Source organism: Mauremys mutica, chromosome 1 (genome assembly GCF_020497125.1).
Source record: "Mauremys mutica isolate MM-2020 ecotype Southern chromosome 1, ASM2049712v1, whole genome shotgun sequence".
Classification (NCBI taxonomy): domain Eukaryota; kingdom Metazoa; phylum Chordata; order Testudines; family Geoemydidae; genus Mauremys; species Mauremys mutica.
The window spans coordinates 257,303,303-257,319,677 of NC_059072.1; the positions used below are offsets into that span (position 1 = coordinate 257,303,303).

General features: G+C 38.1%; 2 protein-coding genes across 3 annotated transcripts in view; one reads left to right on the top strand and one right to left on the bottom strand.

The window, feature by feature from the left end:
* Nucleotides 1-14,197, top strand: part of IRS2 (insulin receptor substrate 2) — a 34,247-nt gene extending 20,050 nt beyond the window's left edge. The window contains exons 2-3 of one of the 2 annotated variants that reach the window (XM_045007974.1): nt 2,357-2,402; nt 11,801-14,197. In XM_045007974.1, the coding sequence (XP_044863909.1) occupies nt 2,357-2,402; nt 11,801-11,828 (74 nt within the window). In that variant the 3' untranslated portion in view covers nt 11,829-14,197. The remainder of the gene's footprint in view (nt 1-2,356; nt 2,403-11,800) is intronic. The other variant, XM_045007989.1, reaches the window with a different exon arrangement.
* LOC123378176 (histone H3-like) lies at nt 1,181-1,621 on the bottom strand. Its single transcript, XM_045031683.1, has one exon. The coding sequence runs from the start codon at nt 1,619-1,621 to the stop codon at nt 1,181-1,183; it is 441 nt and encodes a 146-aa protein (XP_044887618.1).
* Nucleotides 14,198-16,375: the final 2,178 nt, after the last annotated feature.

The window sequence follows — 16,375 nt, forward strand, 5'->3', positions numbered from 1 at the left end:
AAAGGATTTGTGTATTCCTTATTTTTCCACTGCCTGCACTATTGAGTGCATTCTTTTAGATTATATTTCCTGATCAATGCAATACATAAAGTTTGCAAGGATGTCGTGCTCTTAGACCTTTGAGAGAACCTTATGCCGTAAAGACCCCCTTACATCTGAAAAATTTCTGAGAAACATGTATATTGCAAGATATCCCCTGCTATATATTTTCAGTGGCTTTTATTCCTCTTTTTTTGCGTGTTCTTGTTGCTATGAGCATTTATAAACTGAATCCTTGCTTTTATGAGACTTCAGCTACTGCTTATTTCCCTACATGAAGTTACAGTCCCTTGATATGACATCCTAATAATTTTTACGGCAACCAGTTGTGGTGCCCCAAACCACTGTGGCAAGGTAGGATGTCTGCAAATAGATCCATTCTTATAAGGGCTCTGTATTGGGAACTCCCACTGAAGTCTGAGAAAGTTCTTTTTGTGTGCTGAGTGATTGTGGGATTGGATGTGAACTCTTAAGTAACAAAGATCATATTTGTATTTGTTTTTATGGATAGTGTCCTGCCATTAAAAAGAAATACTTAGTTATATAATCAGATTTGTTGCTAAATGGAATCATTTTCTCAAAGTGTTGTGAGAGGCATCAGTGGATCTTATTAAGATACCTGAAACACTGATATCTTACAAGCATGTTTGCTTTGGAGCAAATTACAGTAGCCAAAAAACAAAACAAAACTAGAAAGTACAGAAAGAAACACTTGAAATAGTACATTATATGGCCCCAGAACTCTATTTCGGGCTGTACTTCAGGTAAACATTCACTGACAAATCCTTGTATTTACAGAAGAAAATGCACTATGTTATGGGATTTGTACTTTAGGACAAATAATACTAGGTTCTTAAAAGTTAGTAAAATGCCCATCCCTTTCTTAAATAATGTTTAAGTTATGAGAGGATTACTTTAGTCAAGTAGGTATTTTTATAGTTAAACAAAGGTTGGGTTTTTTTAAGGAATTAGACTTTTTATGTACTGTAGATCTCACAGCTGAAAACTAGCACATGGAATATTTGCTGTTGATGTTTAAACTGAGATTCCTCACTTGACTCAGACATTATTGCTCCATGGAGTAGGGTAACTTGGCAACTTTATATTCGCATTCCTTAACTACCTTTGTATTTTGGAATATTCAAGTAGTCAGAATGCAGTGGTGCAGCCTATAAGCCCGCTCACCCCGGATATGCCGGGCTAACTGGATGTCTTTAGGCATGATGGTGACTCTCTTGGCGTGAATAGTGCACAGGTTGGTGTCCTCAAAGAGCCCCACCAAGTAGACTTTGCTTGCCTCCTGCAGTGCCATAACAGCCGAGCTCTGAAAGCACAAATCAGTTTTGAAGTCCTGGGCGATTTCATGCACCAGGCGCTGGAAGGGCAGCTTACGAATGAGCAGCTCAGTAGATTTCTGGTAGCGGCGGATCTCTCGCAGGGCAACAGTGCCGGGCCGATAACGATGAGGCTTTTTCACTCCCCCCGTGGCAGGCGCGCTCTTCCTAGCAGCTTTGGTAGCCAGCTGCTTACGAGGCGCTTTACCACCAGTAGATTTACGGGCGGTCTGCTTGGTTCTGGCCATTTCAAATTATGCATGTCTCTAACTACCTTTGTAAAAGTGAAGCATTGGAGTCTCTTTGGTCTAGCAGAGCTAATGAATATGGGTTTGCTTCACTTTGTCTCTCCAGGAAGCTATTAGGTAAGAGGATTCGAGATGCATGAGGTGCAGCTAGGAATAACCTTAATTCCTTCAATACTGCTTGTGTGCTTTTGCTTGAGATAGTGGACTGTGGATAAGACATTTTTTAAGATTTTAAAGATTGGTATTGCATTTCTAAACTACTTACCAATTTGTTGCTTCTATTTTAAAGGGTATATCGGTTTGTCTTCATGTGTGACATGTAATGGGTATTTATGGTGTTAATGTGATAACCTTTCAACCCCTAACAAAAAAATAGCTGCTGTATACAATACTATTGTATATAAATTTCAGAGGAGAGTCTCATCTGTTGTGGATTCCTCTTGTAAAATCATGAATGATATTGATAAGCAAATTATTGATATTTCTTTAACCAAACTAGTCTTTAAATATAAGACCTAAATGCTTGCACACTATAAGACTCCAGAACACTTTTTGTAGCATTATTTTTGAAAAAATCCACTTTTATAGTAGTTGAGGTGGGGGCAGGGAATAAGGGGGGGATCTATATTGTAAATCAGAAATAAAAAAAGTTCTCATCAGATACACAATTGCTTTGATTATTAATCTTAAATCAATTCTGATAATATACAATCAATTTTATTTACCTGTTCACAGAAAGAAACAGGACTAATGCCTACTTGGGAGTTAGGTTGGAGAGCAGGTGAGTAGATGTTTTCAGATATTTTCATGGAGCTCTGAAGCACTTTTGAAAAGTGACCAATAACCACTGTGTCAGTTATAGGTGTGTAACCTTATTGAAGTAGAAATTAATGACACTGCAAACCTATAAATGAGAATAGAATTTGTCTTCAATTGTTTGGGTCAGGAATAGGGTGACCAGATGTTAAGGGGAAAATATCGGGACTGCCGCAGGGGGGCGTGGTTATTTTTTTACACTCACCTGTCCGGGAGTTCAGCGGCAATTCGGCGGAGAGCCCTTCAGTCGCGGACAGTCGTCGGCGGTATTTCGGTGGGGGGTAATAAACCTTGCTGCTGAAATACCGCCGAAGACCATCCACGACTGAAGGACTTTCCGCCGAATTGCTGCCGAAGACCAGGAAACAAAATATCGGGACAAATGGCGTCCCGACTGTACTCTGGTTGGGATGCGGGACAAACTCCTTAAAATCAGGACAGTCCCTATTTTTATCGGGACATCTGGTCACCCTAGTCAGGAATGCTTTTTATAAATATAGAGGACTTTGCGAGCCCCACAGTGCATCTGATGGCAGAAAAAAAAACTTTAGGGTGAATTCAAACTGAGGAGGTACTGTAATGGTCAAGCAAATTGGATAGCTAGCATCTGATGCTAAAATCTGGCTCAGGTCCTCTTTTATGAATACTGTACTTTAAAGTGTGACTAGTGTCTGTCTCCCAATAGTTTAATAATAAGAGTAGAACTTACTAACTTTTGATTTTGAGTGGTGTGGATTAGATTCAACACTTGTAAGGTAAATTTATTAGATGATTATGATCTAGGTGTAAACACTAAGATCTGGTCTAAACTAAAAAGTTAAGAATTCTCCCATTGACCTAGCTGCTGGTTTTTGGAAATGTGGATTACCTGCGCTGACTGGAGAACACTCCCTGTCTGCATAGGTAGCCATCTACATTGAAGCACTACAGGGGTCATCTTGACAAGGGGAAAAGTATTTTGCAAGAATGCTTAAACATTTGGACAACCAGCCTCAATGTGTTTTTTATTTTTTCATTGTTTCTATATTGAAGGTTTCACGAGATAAAACAGTTTACTGAATATTCAATATATGTACCAAGTACTGAGAATCTATTAGACAGATCAGTAATTGAAACTTACATGTTAATGATATGGCAAGAAATAAAACATTTAGTTTTCACTTTCTTTTTTATTTCCTTACATTTGGCCTGGGAAGCCTGCCTTACAATTCAAGAAACACTGTATTTGAGTGAAGTAAATTATGAGATAGTTTAACTGGAGTGGCTTCAGGTGGAAAATGGAATGGGAAAAATTCATGGGTAAAATAAACAAAATAGTAAGCTTTGTCCAGACATATTGGAAAACAGTAGAAATTTCCTCCTTTTGCACAATGTTGTGGGCCATCCTGCATACTGTATAATTGATTTTCCAGTAAACTGACAGAAACCTTTTCATTTCAACATATATTGTATGGTTTTGGTGCCTCCATAATTCTGCAAAAAATATTGGCCAATTTAGAGATTTTCATCCCAAATCTGCAGAATTGTTGAGAAATGTACAGTAACCTGGTGATTTTTTTTTTTTAGCTTTCCCTTTGTGCACTTAAATTCTAGATCACATACCTTTTGAGGAGAGGTTGCAATCCCTTTTTCTGATTCCCTATAGGTAGAAGGGAAGTAGAAGACTATACAAGGACATACAGTGCTCTGTCTGTAGCTGTCAGCCCTGTCAATAAGCTCTGTCTGCTCAGTTCCCTATAGGTTTTCTTTGCTTCTTCTTCCTAGAAACATGGAGTCTGCAATCTCATGCCCAGCTTCTTCTTCCCTCACTCTTCTATTTTCAATTCCAATCTGAAGAAAATATAAGGACAGAACAGAAAAACGAAGAGAGTACCTCTTCCACCACCCTTTCCTATATGGCTTCTGTGTTTATAGAATTTTGCTTCTTCCCCTCTCTCCCCCCTTCTGTCACCTGGTGAGATGATTTCTACCTTCTCTTTGGGGTTGACACAGAAGGACATGTGGACACCAAACTGAGAGTCAAATTGAAATAATTTTTCCAGTGTCCTGTTTCTATATCTGCAGCGATAATAAAATCGAGTGGTAGCTCGTAAGGTAGGAGGCAAATGCAGTAGTGATGGTCATCAGCCAGGAACCTGACTTCTCTCTCTCTATTTTATTTATTTAATTAATTAATGTCTAAATCCCTGTAGAGACAGTGTCTCTTTGGCTGGATGCCATGTGCTAATCTTTTCAGTGGCATATTCCCTATATAATTTCCACCTCTGTTTCTTTGTGTTCTGTCCCTGTTACATGGTTCTTTCCAGTTCAAGACCAAAGACTTGAAAAAATTTTCTGATGATTTGGTTGCTTTCTGTATGAGAAGTGACTTGATTTTATTCAGTTTCATTTAACATGTTAAGCAGGCATATATCCAACCTGCAGGAGAGAGAGGGTGGAAATAACTGAACAAATTTCATGTTGTGCTAAGTAGGCTTATTTTGCCTAATTTATTACATCCATTCCAAGTTATTTAGTAATAGAAAATAGCAAAATCTCTGAATTTGAGAGAGATAGTAAGAGAACTTTTTTAACTAATCTGGGAAGTACAAATGTGTAAGTTTTGCTTATTTTAAATCTATACCTATTTTTAATGGATGTGGGAAGTGCCTATCAAAGCCCAGCATGTTAGCTATAAATTCATTATAATGATATTTTAAAAATAATTCTATAATTTATATAGAATTATATTTTAATGCACAGGTGCTCATACTTGGAAGTCTGTGAACTTCTTGACAAGTAGATACTGACATATAGTTTATACCAAACTTAGAACCAGATTCTCCAATAACTTACGCGTAGCACTTACTACAGTACCATGTGTATTTCCATTGCAGGATCGACCCATTATATTGCAGTAGAAAATTCAAGTGAAAACAATCACTTAGTATTCTCAAAAAAGTGAGGCATATAAATTTTTGAGTGGAGAAAGTGCAATTTAGTTAAAGAAATTAATGTTTTAAAATTTCCAGTTTGTATTGAAACAAAAAATTTAAACTAAGACCTAAAATTTGTCCTCAGACACTCGTGCACAACTCTTATTACTTTGGTATCTGCAGGCAGAATTTGGCACTAAGAGTCAATTGCAATATGTGTGCATGGCATCAAAGAATATTGGGACCCATCTTAGCCTCTAATGTATAGTGTTCATTACTAAGTGTCTGAAAATAATTGTAGTGCACTTGCAGGTGGTAGCACACAGCAGCTTTTTCAAGTTATGCGGCAGTGTGTTTCCCACTTCAATAGATAGAATCTCTTTTGTTTGTGTTGTATTCAAGCAATTAGATTTTTTGTTTTGATTATTGAACCCAAGTGTAACAGTACTATAACACTAATTTTAATGTAAATACCTATATCTACATAAACCCTGCTCTGCCTATTTAAAAGCCTGATTGGTGTATAGCTGTATATACAAATTATATATTTTGATTGCTATAGTGGATCATAGGCTATATTCACACAGTACCCATTTTTTTCTAAATTTAAAAAGTCCATATTTAAATTACATTTTACTGTTTTCTTAATAGAACAACAAACCCCCAAAAGTGTGTTCGTTTGAGCAGCCTGCCTCAAATTATGTCCAAACATAACTTGTTTGAACAATAAATGTATCACCTTTTTCATAGTTAAATTGTTTTTCCTTTGAAATGTATATGTGTAACAAAAGATTGATGGTAGTTGTGGACACTTTAAATATTTTGTGCTGGGGAAATGTATGTTGCTTTGGCAAATCGTTAAGCTCTAGTCTTAAACCTTTTCCTTTAATCAGGGGCCAACATTTCTTTTCTTACATGTGTAGTCTCATTAAATCCAACTTGAAAAGACCCCCTACTTCAGTATGTCTAACTATAAGCACATGGGTAGTCCTGTTGAATTCACTACTCAAAGTTAAACATGTTCCTAAGTAACTTGCCGAAGAAGGGCTGGAGGAAGGTCAGGATTTGGCCCTGATCTATAGTTCTATGAATTAATATCATGGGGGGACGAGTGATAAATACAGATCAGAAAATTTAGATATTTGTTTTCATTTTGGTCCTTCCCTTCCTTTGAAATAATGTAACTGTAATACAGTATGTGTGTCCTTAATTTATTGTTTTTTATTTTGTATTACAGTAGTGCCCACAGGCTCCAGTTCAGATCAGGGCCCTGATGTGCTAGGCACCATAGAACTACAGAATATGAGACATATCCTGCCCCAGAGAGTTTACAGTCTATGGCTTGGATCCTACAAACACACGTGCTTAACTTTACTATCATGAGGAATTCCAGCGGTTTCAATGGGACTACTTGTGGTAGAAAAGTTATTTGTTTGCAACATACCTGACGACAGCTGAAGGATAGGAGGGGAATTAAAGGCACAGGGAGGTGAAGTGACATGAAACCAGTGGCAGAGTTGGGAATAGAACCCAGGTGTTCTAAGGCCCAAGCCATGGTCCTGTGCAATAGATCACACTGCCTCTTGAGTTAATTTATATATTGTAAATGACCAACAGTGTGTTTTGTATTGAGCCACATCAATAACTGTTCATTTGTATGCATATCAATAGGTGAGAATTATGTTTATTTTTAGAAATTAAGACCTAATACACTCTTATTCACTGCTTACTGACTGCAAATTAATAAGCAGATTGAATTTATTTTAATTGGCAAATCATTATATTTCTATACACATGGTGTTTGATAAGTCACAATACTGAATTGTTCTCTAGCTAATTTTATTTAAGTATTTATTGCTTTATGCACTCAAGCGAAGCGTTAATGCAATTTGAATGAGTTTTACCTTTGGTAGTTTTGGAAACTGTGGTCTTGTAATTGCGGATCTCTTCTTGATGTGCCCCAAAACCATTTGGAGTAAACAATGTAGATAAAGAGTAGAAATTATATCAGATTTTGTATTTTGATAGCTTTTTTTTGTGTGGCCCTGGATATAGAGTTTATCAGATACATACTTCTCCCAAATATTATATTTGTTTAATCCATACATAGACACACAGATGGGTCTGTTAAACATGCATGAATTTTTTCCTCCATGCAACATGCCCTGGTTTGGTTTACTGTCACTGATTATGATTTTTGTTTTGTTTTGTTTTTTCCACTGGAAAACATGCAGCTCCTCCTGCCTGTTTTACTTACGGAGGACCGTATCTATGATGTTTTGATTAAGGTGTTTAACATTTTCTTTTTCTGGAGGCAGTCAGGAACCTATTCTGTAGCTTGCAAATTTTAGCCAGGAGTAAGCAGAGCTCTTGAATGTGCACCTATCTTTAAGCACCTGTGTAGTCTCATTGCAATTCATGGTGGAGAGAGGGATAGCTCAGTGGTTTGAGCATTGGCCTGCTAAACCCATGGTTGTGAATTCAGTCCTCAAGGGGGCTATTTGGGGATTTAGTTGGGGATTGGCCCTGCCTTGAGCAGGGGGTTGGATTAGATTACCTCCTGAGGTCCCTTCTAACCCTGATATTCTACTATTCTAATTCTATAAATGCTTAAGTTAAGCACTTAGTTAAATGCTACTGAATTGGAGCCTATGATTACATACAGAATATTAATGGCCAAAGTTAAATTTAATAGTTAGTACTTGTTAGGAACTGGCACCTTTTATTTTAGGCAAGCAGGTAAATGGCTTCCTCTGAATCTGCAACGAGAAGTTTCATGTGGATCTCATGGCAACACATGTAGCAGTGATTATTTTTCCTTTCCTCATTAAAAGCCTGATCAAAAGCCTATTGATGTTAATGGAAACCATTTCACTGACATTACTGAGCTTTGAATCAGGCCTTAAAACCCCAGTTGAACAACATACGTAGGCATGTGCCCAACTTTAAGCATGTGAGTAGACTCATTAGAGTCACACTTAAGTACCTTGTTGAATTAGGGCCTACAAGCACTTCAGATCATTGTACAAGTAGTTTCTTATAGGTCAGATTCCTAAATAGGCTTCTAAATAAACATCCCTAACAGGGCAATCAGATATACTGCTTACTCGCTGTTTGCATTATGATAATCCTAAATACATGTAAACTAAATTGTAGTTTACAAAGGTTTCTTAAAAAGTACAAAATGATTTAAAAGCAATATATTTTAAAATAGTACAAAATCTATACCAGTGATAACTTCTAGCTCTTAGTAACAGCACTTGCTGTATTAGATCTGACCACCTAGACCAGCATCTAGTGTCTGGAAGCAGCTAGTTCTAGATGCTTCAGAGGAAGATGCAAGAAAACTCATGGACAGTTTGTTGGAATATTCTGCCCAAAGCAAAAGTTTCATCATTGGTGTACATATGTCCTGAAGTATGAGTTTTTATGCTCCTTTATGTACAAAATTCCTAACTAAGGTAACCAGGGATATTCTTCTTATCCATATAGACCGTAGAACAGGGATCGGCAGCCTTTGGCACACAGCCTGTCAGGGAAATCCACTGGCGGGCCAGAACAGTTTGTTTACCTGCAGCGTCCGCAGGTTCGGCCGATCGCAGCTCCCACTGGCTGCGGTTTGCCGTTTCAGGCCAACGAGGGCTGCGGGAAGCAGTGGCCAGCACATCCCTCGGCCTGTGCCACTTCCCGCAGCCCTCCATTGGCCTGGAACGGCAAACCGCGGCCAGTGGGAGCTACGATCGGCCGAACCTGCGGACACTGCAGGTAAAGAAACCGTCCCGGCCCACCAGTGGATTTCCCTGATGGGCCGCATGCCAAAGGTTGCCGATCCCTGCTGTAGACATTTTGAATCCTTTTAAGCTATTGGCCTTAGTTATATTGTTGCTCCAATGAGTAGTAGCCAAAATTTGGGCCTGGCAGGATGTTTTCTGCTCAGATAAGAGATCAGTGACACAGAGTCAGGCTACTTTTTAGTGCAATTTGTTTATTTACAAAGTGTACACACAACACTCCTTGCTTCCCTAAACAACTGTAGGAACAAAACAGCATGCAAGACAGTCTCTTTGCAGAAGCATCTGACCAGGCCCTTGTGCCCTGTCCCAAGAAGTGACCTTCTTGACTTTCTTCTCGTAGACCCACACAGACTTGCAACAAAATACAGCACACTCATGCTGACTGCCTGCACAAAAGTTTTGTTCCAGTCCCCAAGCCCTGATTTTGAAATGTAGGAAACCCTGGGAGCTCCATACTCTCACCGCTCTAAGCTGCTTCCACATGACCCTTGGCTGCAGCAGTTTTTACTACACAGAGGAGCTTCATGTGGGTTCATAATACACCCATTTACTTTTATTAAATAAGGTCTGTGAACATCTTTGCTTACAAGACCCTGAAGGTGAGCTATTTCGCTTTGATCATAACATTTTCTTTTGGCTATGAGTTCCACAGGTTAATTATGCATGATATTAAAAATTAATTTTTATCTTTCAATTTAAAGTTTCCTTGTTCTTGTATTATGAGAGTGTAAATAAGAGCTCCCCACTTGTCCTGTATTTACCCATCGTTAATTTGCATGTCCCTTCTAAAATTTGTAATCCACACCCGGATTGGTGGTCTTCCTCCATAATAAAACCATGTTTGGGTTTGTTTGGTTTGTGACTAGAAGCTGGACTGTACTAAGCTTTTTTAAGGTTAGAAGCGGAGGTCAAAATTTTTGAATATGGGGGCATAAATTTAGGCTCCAAGTCCATATCTAGGCGCCTAAATAAGAAGCCTGACTTTCAAAAGGGCTGAGCACTTAGTAGCTCCCATTAATTTCAGCAAGTCCTTTTTTTTTTGGATAAAATGGGTGATCGTAGGTTTCCACAGCAGTTTTACCATTCGTGCACATGCAAAGACGTGTCCGCCTTTGATTTTCTGTGTACTTTTGTTAACAAGCCGTGGTGTCTGATTAATTAGGAATCAATACAGAGAAAATCCAATGATATAAATACTATGTTTACATTTTTGTTAATTATCTAGGTTTCACATATAACTTGTTATGCATTGGCTTTGAATTTGGTTTTACATTTATTTTACATGCCAGAATTAGTAAATACATGCTAAAGTACACTGACAACTACATCCTTGATCTTATATCCATACTCAGGAAAGCTAACATGGATTTTTGCCTTGGGGATTGCTGGATCCAGGCCTATGTTTCTGAACAGCTATATAATTGTTCCTTCCTGGCATTGTGTAAGAACCCTTTAATTTTTGGCAAAAATTTTGCAGTTCACCTTCAAACTACAGCTTCCTCTGAGCTTTTAAAACTAAGTGTTGCGGCAAAAATAAGTTTAAAAAAACAGGCACCGTAAGGAGTACCTAACGTGAACACAATTTTGCATTCATGTTATCTGGTATTGTGCTACACATACACTATTTTGTTTGCATGTAGAATTTACAAGGTCTCTGATTTCTGTGAATTGTTATATATGCTCAGCTACTATAAGTAATTATAACAAGCTAAGAACAATTTATAGTTAAAAAAGAGACACATCAAGGAAATGTTTGGGGTTTTTTTTAACAGCCACAATAACAAACCTTCTTTAAGTTGTGAGTTAAGAAATATGACAGGGTTGCTGTATGTGAGTGGTACATATCTTTCATTATTTCTTTATAGTAAAAGAACCTGACACAGTTCAGCTGGATTCTTTAAAATAGCATAAGATAAAATGGGATTTAAAAAAAAAAGTATAATTTTGCTTGGCTCTTTGAGGCAGCTTTTTAGGCAACAGCCATCCTTTCTGTGAAAGGTAAAGGGGAGGGGGGGGGGGAAATGGTTTGGGGGTTGGGCAGGTTGGCCATTTTCCTTTCCAGCTACAGAGTTTTCAGGTCTTCATTGGGCACAGTAGATTTCTTAATAACTGAAATAATTAATTCAGATGATTATCCATTATATACTCATTTATCTTTTGAGAAGATTTGACCTTCGTACAAAATAGTGTCAGAATAGTCTTGTTTTTCAATGTCTGGAAGTAGACTCCACTAGTTAGCTTCCAACTAAATTGAAAACTGTTGTTTCTATATATTTTCTAGAACTTGTACCTTGCTATTAATACAAACGAGTGCTGTTCAGAAGGAGTGGGGGGGGGAGGGGAGAGGAATTTTTGCTATTTCCTCTCCCATTTTCCTCCCCAAATCACGTTTGATGGCTTGAACAGTTATTATTGGTAATCATGAAAACAAAATAGTACTAGGTTAGAAAATGCTCCTTATCCCCCTTTCCTCTGTGTAATACCATGTGAGATATGTAAGGATATTTTTATAGGTAATTCTCATCTAGATGATACTTTTCTTGTCATTAAAGCCTAACATAAAAGTAAAACAATCTCTTGATGGTTTTTAAATCAGTAACTTGATTTGTGTAACAGTATTTATTGACTTTTGTTTCATTTTGTTCCCCCCCCAGAGTGAAGGAGTTAGTTTTATCACCATGACCTCAAACAACAGAGTACAACATTGAAAGAAGCTGCTTGGCTTACGTTTTTTTTAAATCGAAGCTGCTTAAGGTTTACTTTATTTTTTGTTGTTGGTCCGAAAGGTTACTTAATTTTTAAAACAGTTACGGACTATACTGGACAACAAATCAGCAAGGAAGGGAGAGCAACCTGCCTCACTCATTTCCTGTCATTGACATCTACAGTCTCATTGTGCTGCTGTTTTGACAGACTTTATTCAAGATATTCACTAGGAATTCGGAACTTTTCAACCGGCCTCTAACTTATGGCCAATGCCTTCATTTCCTTTTTCTGCAAAGACGCACTGTATTTATTCTTCAGCATATTAAGGGATTCTGCAAACACCTGCAAAAGCAGTAAAATCTGGTATTTACTGGCATAAATTCAAGCCTACCACAGTACTACCTCAGTTCAAAGTAAAGCCGGATTTGTATTGTTGGTGTATAACAGGACCTCCTTTATCTCTATGCTGAGTATCTCTCAAGAACAGTCTTCAGCCTTACTTAACTTTTTTAAGTATACAGCTGCTGGTTGGTTCTAAATCACTAGCTGCAGTGTTTACTTATCAGACAAAGCCCAATGTGGGAACTGAAAAGTCTAAAATGAAATTGAACTTTGTGGATCGGACTTTGACGAAAGATTCCGAATAGTTATAAAGTGTGTAACTGAAGCAACGGAAGTTAAAATAATCAAACTGCATTGGGGGGATATCTCTTTTTACCTTTGACACACTTTGTTTAATCCTCTTTAAGTAGGTGTTTATGTAGGTACTTCAAATTGCAAACGCCTTTTCTGCTATTTACAAACTCATACTTGTCAATTAACCCTGATCTTCGCTGCATGTCTCCTAACCAAAAATCCTCACAGGCATGCTAGGAATGCAAGGATGATGATAATAAGTATTGGGCAGATTGAAATCTTAATTCTAATATATTACTATGCCATCCAGAAAGTCCTAATATTTGCCTCTTACCAGAAAAGTAGCATTCCAGCTAAAGGCATCAGATTAAAGGGAAAAATAAAAGTTGCAGTCACTTAGCCAGAGTTCTTTACAAGAATGCCCATGGTTTTTAATATTTTCAGTATTCTGAAAATACTAGTGATGTGTGGTGGCTATTATTACAAATGTCACCTACAGTTGTTGCACCAGACTAGCAGAATGTTCTGTCACATTGTTGCTCCTTTGGTAAATTTAATGAAGAGTTCATATACAATTGTTTTGAAGGGCACCTCCCCAGTGCCTGCTCTGGTGGTCATGTAAGTATTACACTAAGTCATTTGAGTTGTGTGTGATATTTTTTTTTTTTTAAATTCTCTGTGATAAGTGGAGAACCTATACATCACTATAAACAGAATGCATTATATATATATCTCTATATATTTTTATTTTGAGGAAGACAAGAGTCAATGTCTTACAAATATTATGGCAATGCAAAGTCTTCCTGCTTACATGCTGAACTTTTAGAACACAGGATTGTATTACAAGACAAAGATGAATGTAAACTAATTCCTTTTCCACCCCGCAACACAGGGTGTAATTTTTTTTTCCTGTGTAATTTTCAGGGGTCTCGCAACACAGCAATGCATAGGCTGTACAATATTGGTCTAAGATCAATTTAAATGTGTTTATTTGGTTTTTTAAAACCCGTTACATGTTTCTAAAATGTTCTAAGTTAGTACTTGTTCAGTTCTGAAACGGAAACAAATACAATTGTTGACGTTTGCTCTGTGAACCTCCTGCCCCCTAACAATAGCACTGAATGTGGTACCTGCTGAATGCAGTGTTTTAACTTCTACTTTGAAGTATCCCTCTGTACCAATTGTAAAATCATGCCACTATAACAAATGGTTAATATTCATACAACAACTTTAAAAAAAACTTGATGATGTACTCAGTTCTCCTCTATCCTGTATATTTCACAAAAGGCATATGCAATATTTACATTCTTGATTTAGTTTACAGAATGGAACCAAAATGTATAAATGTTATGTTTGCTAAAACTTCACAATGTATATTGGGTCTTTGTACATTTTGCCTGACTTACCTTAAATTTAAAATATTTTTTTGCTATATAACCTCTATAGTTATTAAGCAGTGTTTTCTTTTTGGGTACGTATTGTTTATGGATATCAAGATGTTAAATATATTTCTTGCTATTGTGATATGACAAGAGACTTAACTTATCTTGCTGTGTCTTCCAATGTACACGCTGTATATAAGGATAAATGTGATGCTGCTGGAGATGAGAATAAATGGAACTAGAGTAGTGTATTGTATTTAGTCTGTATTGATCATGGATGCTCTCCTTAATAGCCATATGCAATAAAATAATTATTTATTAAAGGAATAAAGTCTTTGAGGGCCTGCTTTCTATAGGGTTTTTATTGGTTATTGGGATGAAACCACTTTATTCTTGTTCCTTTAGGGTGAATCAGGCTTTCTATGAATAAATCTTACTGTTCGACAGATACTCACCTGTCTTTCTGTTAACAGAAATAATAACAATGGAAACCAGCAAACGACTTTTAGTATTTATTTTTTTTAAGAATTATATAGGTTTTGTTTTTTTTTAAAATTAGTATCCTTTTAAGGAACAAATTTTGCCCTCAGCAGAAGTCTGTTAGGGCCTTTAGTTTTTAACTCCTGTTATAATCTGATTAAATTTAGAAACATTTTCAAAGCAACTGAACACATACTAATTTGCAAGAAGGGAATGTTTTCTCTTTGCATGTAACCCTTCAGCTTTCTGCTAATGTTCCAAGAGCATGAGGCGCACTGGAAGGTGGTGCACTATGGGAGCCCCTCCACATGTTTCCTTCTAGGAGCAGACATCTGCTGATTATCCCCTGCCATACCCCTCACGTAGTTGTCTACACATGCGGACAGTGAATGGAAAACATTATCTAGAACTGGTCTGTGTTTGCTGGCTTGCATGCAGGGGCTTTGGAACACAGTAAGAGGCTCCTTCAGAATGTCTGGCAGTCTGGCTGTCCTCCTTGGTTTTTGTCCTGTCCTTGTTGTTACGCTGCCAAATAATGGCTGCACTCTACGTAGTCCTTTCTATGTTGTGAGGCTGGTATGGAGGGAGCAGTCTGAGGGATTGAAACTGGCACTTGTTTGGGGGCAGGTGGGAGCATGAAGGATTGGAAAGGTTCCTGCTATCATGATCTGATGCATAAATAGCAAGGGGCTTGTGGCAGGACGTTCTTGGTTATTTATTGCATTATAGTATTGCCTAGAGGAACTGACTGAGGTCAATGTTCCATTGTGCTAGGCACTGTACATATACTTACTGAGAGATTGTCTCTGTCCTCAGGAGCTTACAAACCAAATATAGACAAGTAAAGAGAGAAAGGAAAAACTTATCCCCATTTTACAAAGGAGAACTGAGTCGCAGAGAGACTGTGACTCGCTCAAGGTGAGGCAATCTAGTGGAACTAGGAAGTGAACCTAGATCTAGAGTCTCACTACAGTGCTTTAACCACAGTACAGGGTGAGAGCTCCAAGGCCCTGGAGCTTCCTGCAATATTCAAACAAGCACTTATCTCTTTGTGCCTTTGATATTTTTTATAACTACATCTCTCAAGTCAAACTAGCTGCTTTAAAACCTAGCAACTAACCCACCAGCATTCCCCAGCAAACCAGAACTCTCCTCCTTGACAAATGTCGGTTCCCAGCTAGCCCCTCCTTCCCCCAAAGTCTAAGTAAACAGAGCATGCCCTGAAAATCAAACATGGGCTAGTTCACACGAAGGGTGGGAGGAAGGGTCCAAAGCCTGAAGGCCCATCTCAGAGAACATTTCACTGAGAGTTCCCTCTCTTAAACTGAAGAGACTCCAGCATGGTGGCAGTATGGCCTGGGGAGTGACACTCTCCCTCCCAAGTAAGCAGGTCCCAAGCCATTTAGAGCTTTATAGGTTAAAATAAATAATACATTAAGCTCCATCTGGAAACCACTAGCCAGCTAATGCAGATTCTGGAGCAGTGGTGTCATGTCCTCCTGGCGAGATATACCACTTATGAAATAGGCCATCGCCTTCACCATCAACTTAAACATTTAGTTGGCTGAAAATGTAGCCTCAGCTAGAGCATGTTACAGCAACCCATTTTTGAGGTGACCAAGGCAGGTATCATGATAGCAACGTCTGTAAGCAAAATAAATAATCATCCAGCAGCAACTAGAGTTCCAATACAACCCTCAAATGGCGAACAAGAGTTACAAATAGTGGGCACATTCCCCAAAAGATAACCTATGATTTCCAGTCGTCTCTTCTCACCTCCCTCCAAATGCTGGCCCAGGTATTAAGCAGCACTGGCAGGGTCAGGTGAGACACAGAATAGAGCTGGATTTCATCAGAATACTGTAATTACCACAGCTCGTCCTCCTAACCTTTCTAATGATACCATATGTATGGAACCAAAAGGGAGACAAGATGGAACCCTGTGAAACTCACCGTGGCAGCATCCTTGAACAGGAAGAACTACTCCAGACTCTGAGAATGCTCAGCAAGGAAGAAGCAGAGTCA